We start from the raw sequence: 4,941 nt of genomic DNA on the forward strand, positions 1-4,941 counted from the left end.
CTATGCGTAACATGTTGGCTCGGAACAGAAATCAGTCAACAGCCCAACAAATTTGTAATGAGACTAGATAATAGAACCCAATTTGCAACTCAGCGATTGAAAATAATGAATCCATAGAAGACCTTGGCAAAAATGAACAGTTAGAGGTATTCAACGAGTTTCCTGCGATCCGTCTGTTGAAAACGAGGAAGCTGTCCAGTTTATTACGTGGAAGACCGCATGGTAGAACTGACGAATGCAGAGTTCGTTAGCTTGATGGTTTGAAGCATAAAACAACAATTGTTTAATGACTTTTTAAACAAAAAAATTCTATGCAGCAGTCACTATATTATCCTATAAATGAAGGACAAAGATGGTACTATGCATTGGCAAACAAAACAAGGCAAATTTCTCTCTTTGACTACCTAGAGATTATGAAATAAAACAAATTCCTTGTTTCAAAAAGGAAGGAGAAGTTTTCATTCTTCACATATAAAGTTAAAAAAATTATTCAATGAGTGTTTTATTTGACTTACGGAGCTGTTTAAAAATTAATTGGGATATATTCCAAGAAAGATGCTGTAATTTTGGTTCCATCAGAAAGCAAGAATCTCTTCACACCTATGTCAAAAAGTAAAATTAAGAGCTATGCAAAAAATAACTTATCAGGAAAAAACAAAAAAATTAATAAAAATTTATTGTCAAAGCAAGGTCTGAAACTGTCGAGTCGAAATATTATTTTTATTTCATTTAAAAATAATTTTGTGAAATGAAACTTGCATAATTTGGCCAAATATACAGTTCACAATAAAAAGTATATTAAACTAATTTTAAAGAGACAGTGGTTTTAAAATCTATACTATTTAATCGTAAATTTAAAATGATTCAACATAAGAAAATGGACTATAATAAATCATGGCACTATTTATTTTTTTTCAGATTGATTTAACCTCAATACTAACAGATCAAATTAATTGTCAAATCTTTAATTGTTCTTTTTTTTAGATAATATGCGTCTTCTATATCTTGAGTATTAACCATTTCGTGCTTTCTGCTTGGTTCTCTGGAAATTATTCGGTACTAAAAGATGAAAACGGTTATGTCTTTTGGTACAGAGATGGAGACAGTTTGTAGGCACAAATTTTAACGGTTTTACGACCAGGAAAACAGATTTTATAAGTCATCGATTGCTAGCTGAAAGATACGCAAATAGATTGGCAGGCTGTTCAGACGCCCGACCGTTTACGAGTGGAGGTATCGGAGCATGTCATACAATAGTGTAAACTTAATGAATTTCTATGATCTAGTAACGTATTACTTACAAGTAATCTAGTTTGGCACACCCAAAAATGGAGTCAACTACTACAATTTCGTGGACAAAACAAACGTTCCTATACTGGAGGCCCGAAAAACACGTCTCAAAACTGTCGATTTCAACACCATATTTTATCCTAATTTCCTCTTTTGTGCTACACCTGGAGGTCTTGGATACAATTTCGGAGTGTTTGTATCTTTTCTCAAAACGATTATCGCCTTTCGTCTGTGATCAACTGGAGAAGGCTCTTTTTCAACATAATGTATATCATGAAAGGTTGCTCCTACATCATCTATTGCATTACAAGCTCTCTTTATCTCACTAAATTGCGCGTCGACTGACTTCTGAGCTAGCAAATATCCTCCTTCTTTCAGAAAAGGAATTGTCCATTCGACAAGAATATCCAAAGAAGCTACAGCTCTCGCAGTTACAAAGTCGAATGACTCTCTCATTTCCTCTTGCTGACCGGCTACTTCGACACGAGTCCACAGACAGCGAACCGAGTGAAGTTGCAGTTGCTCGATTATTCTTTGTTGAATTTCCACTTTCTTTCTTGTTTTATCTATCAAAGTGATGTTACAGTCTGGCACTGCTATAGCCAAAGGAATTCCCGGTATTCCACCACCACTACCCACATCAACCAATCTTGTAGGGAAATTCGAAGAAAGTTTTTTGATCAGAGGTACCAGAGTAAGAGAATCTATACAGTGCTTCACAATAACTTGATCCCAATCTCTAATAGCTGTAAGGTTAACGTTTTGATTATGTTCCATTAATAGTCGTGCAAAGTGTTCAAGCTTTTCTACTTGTGATAAAGTCAAACTCAGATTACTCGCGCATTCGTTCCATAGCCGTTGAGTATTATCCTTGCGGGAACCATTGTTGCTTGCGTGTATCAAGTGAAACAACGCAACTTTTTTACAACGTAAACGAGGTAGCCTCTTCCACAAGCAAACAGGAAGAGTAGTAAAACACAACATGGTCAAGTATTACGGAGCTAAACAGCTCATCTCAATCCCATCAAAAACGTATGGATTTATTGAGGTTCACTTGTGCGTAATGCTTTATTGGATATAATACCCAAAACTGATTCCCTTGGAAAGACACCCAACAACGTCGTGATCCATAGATTTTTCAAGCAATGTTCATTCGTTGCAACCGAGTCTCTAAAACACTGATGACCGTGGAACATTCTTTCCATAAATAATGAGGAACTAATTGTTGTATTTGCTCTTTCAATATATTAAAACGCTGCGTGATCACACTCTTTTCCACTTTCATTTCCTATAGATACCCAAAATAAATAAAACGAATGTATATGCATTCAACCAGTTTTTCCACTAGATCCATTACTTTTCCAACTTACCCTGAACAAGTTTTCCAACAAAATGAAACTGTTTTCATCCACATAATCGATTGAAAAAGTTGCGATAGCATACACTAGCATGCGAAAGAACTTTTGAAATAGGGAAAATAATACGGTCTCTACTACGGTATCTTCTTCTTCTTCTTCTTCGCGCGGTATTTGACCATTTTCTATGTGTGCGTTCTGTGAAAGTACATCGATGATGTGTTGTTTGTTCGTAACGATGGGAATCACGGCTTCTATACCCGGTAACGATGAACGATTGACGTTCAACTCTTGCAACTGAAGAACATCGTTAAGAACACAAAGTCGATTATATGTAATAGACTTATTTTTCCCTACCGTTGGACAGGCACTTGCAGTATCAAGTTTTCTAAAGAGCGTTGCAGCAGCGGTATCGAATCCTTTTCCAGCAACGAATAGGGTACGATGCCCGTGAAGGAACCCCACTAATTTGAGTGCTTCTTCGTTTAAACTATCAGCCAGTTGTTTTCTCACATGGGTAGAACTCTCCTTGGAAGCAACAGCACGGAGAACTTGTCTTGTTGATCGACGGTAGTTATGTTTAGTAGTTCTTCCCAATGACCCTATTTGAGTATCTTTTCCAAGTTGATATTGTGAAGTATGCTTAACATAGTTAGTACCAAGTTTATTTGTGCAATACAAAAAACCAACACAAGTTTTCATTTCCATGGCGCCAAAAGAAGAATGCATTTTTCTTTCTATTCATCTTTGACTGCGATGGCATAATTAAATCCAGCATAGATTCGATCCACTTGAAGAGGTTCTCCTTGTTCATTTTGAATAGCAACTGGTTCCCATTTATCTTCTTCTTCTCCTGTTCCAAGTGCTCCGGCATGTCCACGTCCCCAACTGTACACATATCCTTCACTATCTACAGCCATAGAAAAGAACCATCCAGCTGCAATCCATTGTATAGGTTCTTTTGCCTGTTGTAATAGTTTCTCTACTATTCGAGGTTCTCCAGGAGAAGTACGTTGTTCTCCGACACCTAAACATCCAAAATGGTTAACACCCCAAGCCCAAACTTGACCTCCTTTTGTAAGTCCTAAAGTATGAGCTCCTCCAGAAACTATTTGTTTCCAAGGACCAGGAAGATGAAACAAGGCTTGAGGTTGTTCCCAATTGACTTCATTATCAGTTGCAAAACAGTGATATCGACCACAACCCCAACCAAAAGCTACACCTTCCTTATTGATAGCAAACGCATGTCCTGAACCACATGAAATATATTCCATTTGTTCCTTTTCTAACGCTCTTATCAAACGAGGACTCGTTTCCATATTTCTATGAGAATGAAATGGTTCCCATAAGAAAATTCCACCAGGTACTTCTCCATGTCCTAAATGTCCATCGTTTGCTGAACCAAAACTGTAGACCTAAATAGCTCTCATTATTCATCAATGTATTTAATCATTTATAAATACCTTGCCAGATTCCGACAAAGCTATAGAAAATCCATGTCCCGCTGCAACTTTGATGATTTTTTCCTCTTCTCTAGCCAAAGATTCTACTAGTTGAGGAGTTTCCATACGTCGACTAATGGTTCCTAATCCTAATTCTCCACGCTTTCCATAACCACATGAATAAAGATGGCCTTGTTCTAAGTCATATATGAGAAGACATAGTTGGATAATGAAAACAGTGTACTCATAGAGTTGCTTACCTGTGACAAACAAGGAATGTCTATCTCCCGCAGCACAAGTTATTACTTTTTCAGGTATGGAATCAATCAAAGTGATTCCTTCTACTTCTTTCAACGAACCTAAACCCAACTAGAGTAGGATAACTAGGTGAACGAAAAAATAATTGAAAACCCATTCTTTTACTCACCTGACCATATCTACCTACACCAGAAGAATACACTTGGCCTTGTTGAGTAACAAATAAAGTGAATCCTTGACCACAAGCGACATCTCGAATACTTTTATCTAGATATCAACGAGAGTGTATCCCATGAGAAAAGATATCACATATATATAAATACAAAACAGCAATTACTTTGTAAGGATGCGACTATTTTGGGTCGATATACAGAAGTAGCACCTGAAACGTGGTCTTCATATTCCTAAGTCCTGTTTGTCTATAGAATACGAAAACAAAAGTCTCAACTTGCTTTGCCAGCTACTTCACTAGGCAAATGACCAGTCCAACCACCGTCCGAGTTACCCCAAGCATATACAATACTTCTTCTTCCTTTTGACTTGTAAGAGTAACGATTATGATATATAAACCTTATGAATAGAATATTCTTCTTCCC

The 4,941-nt window shown here is 36.9% G+C and overlaps 3 protein-coding genes across 3 annotated transcripts, besides 1 other annotated feature; all 3 read right to left on the reverse strand.

The window, feature by feature from the left end:
- Position 1: 1 nt before the first annotated feature.
- Positions 2-13: a sequence feature (Short protein (Gasu_64010, EME25939.1) was converted to a misc_feature.).
- Positions 14-826: 813 nt separating this feature from the next.
- Positions 827-2,290, reverse strand: Gasu_64020 (methyltransferase GidB (glucose inhibited division protein B)). The gene has a single exon (XM_005702403.1). The coding sequence runs from the start codon at positions 2,272-2,274 to the stop codon at positions 1,426-1,428; it is 849 nt and encodes a 282-aa protein (XP_005702460.1). The 5' UTR covers positions 2,275-2,290; the 3' UTR covers positions 827-1,425.
- A 15-nt stretch (positions 2,291-2,305) lies between these two features.
- Positions 2,306-3,350, reverse strand: Gasu_64030 (uncharacterized protein). Its single transcript, XM_005702404.1, has 3 exons — positions 3,003-3,350; positions 2,661-2,942; positions 2,306-2,578 (listed from the first exon to the last, which is right to left on the reverse strand). Exons 1-3 carry the CDS (start codon positions 3,345-3,347, stop codon positions 2,429-2,431), a joined length of 777 nt encoding a protein of 258 aa, XP_005702461.1. The 5' UTR covers positions 3,348-3,350; the 3' UTR covers positions 2,306-2,428.
- A 10-nt stretch (positions 3,351-3,360) lies between these two features.
- Gasu_64040 (regulator of chromosome condensation) lies at positions 3,361-4,870 on the reverse strand. The gene is made up of 6 exons (XM_005702405.1): positions 4,836-4,870; positions 4,683-4,749; positions 4,515-4,612; positions 4,348-4,456; positions 4,109-4,284; positions 3,361-4,060 (listed from the first exon to the last, which is right to left on the reverse strand). Exons 1-6 carry the CDS (start codon positions 4,857-4,859, stop codon positions 3,383-3,385), a joined length of 1,152 nt encoding a protein of 383 aa, XP_005702462.1. The 5' UTR covers positions 4,860-4,870; the 3' UTR covers positions 3,361-3,382.
- Positions 4,871-4,941: the final 71 nt, after the last annotated feature.

The sequence above is a fragment of the Galdieria sulphuraria genome (assembly GCF_000341285.1).
Source record: "Galdieria sulphuraria unplaced genomic scaffold scaf_223, whole genome shotgun sequence".
NCBI lineage: Eukaryota > Rhodophyta > Bangiophyceae > Galdieriales > Galdieriaceae > Galdieria > Galdieria sulphuraria.

Excerpts from the sequence above, each read along its gene's own strand:
- Gasu_64040 (XM_005702405.1), bottom strand. The coding sequence starts at position 4,859 with ATGCTTGGGGTAACTCGGACGGTG. Across the intron at positions 4,457-4,514 it reads GTGTAGGTAGATATGGTCAG|TTGGGTTTAGGTTCGTTGAA; the intron begins GTGAGTAAAAGA and ends ATCCTACTCTAG. Across the intron at positions 4,285-4,347 it reads ACATTCCTTGTTTGTCACAG|AACAAGGCCATCTTTATTCA; the intron begins GTAAGCAACTCT and ends TATATGACTTAG.
- Gasu_64020 (XM_005702403.1), bottom strand. The coding sequence starts at position 2,274 with ATGTTGTGTTTTACTACTCTTCCTGTTTGCTTGTGGAAGAGGCTACCT.
- Gasu_64030 (XM_005702404.1), bottom strand. The coding sequence starts at position 3,347 with ATGAAAACTTGTGTTGGTTTTTTGTATTGCACAAATAAACTTGGTACT. Across the intron at positions 2,943-3,002 it reads CTGCAAGTGCCTGTCCAACG|TTGCAAGAGTTGAACGTCAA; the intron begins GTAGGGAAAAAT and ends GATGTTCTTCAG. Across the intron at positions 2,579-2,660 it reads TGTTGGAAAACTTGTTCAGG|GAAATGAAAGTGGAAAAGAG; the intron begins GTAAGTTGGAAA and ends GGGTATCTATAG.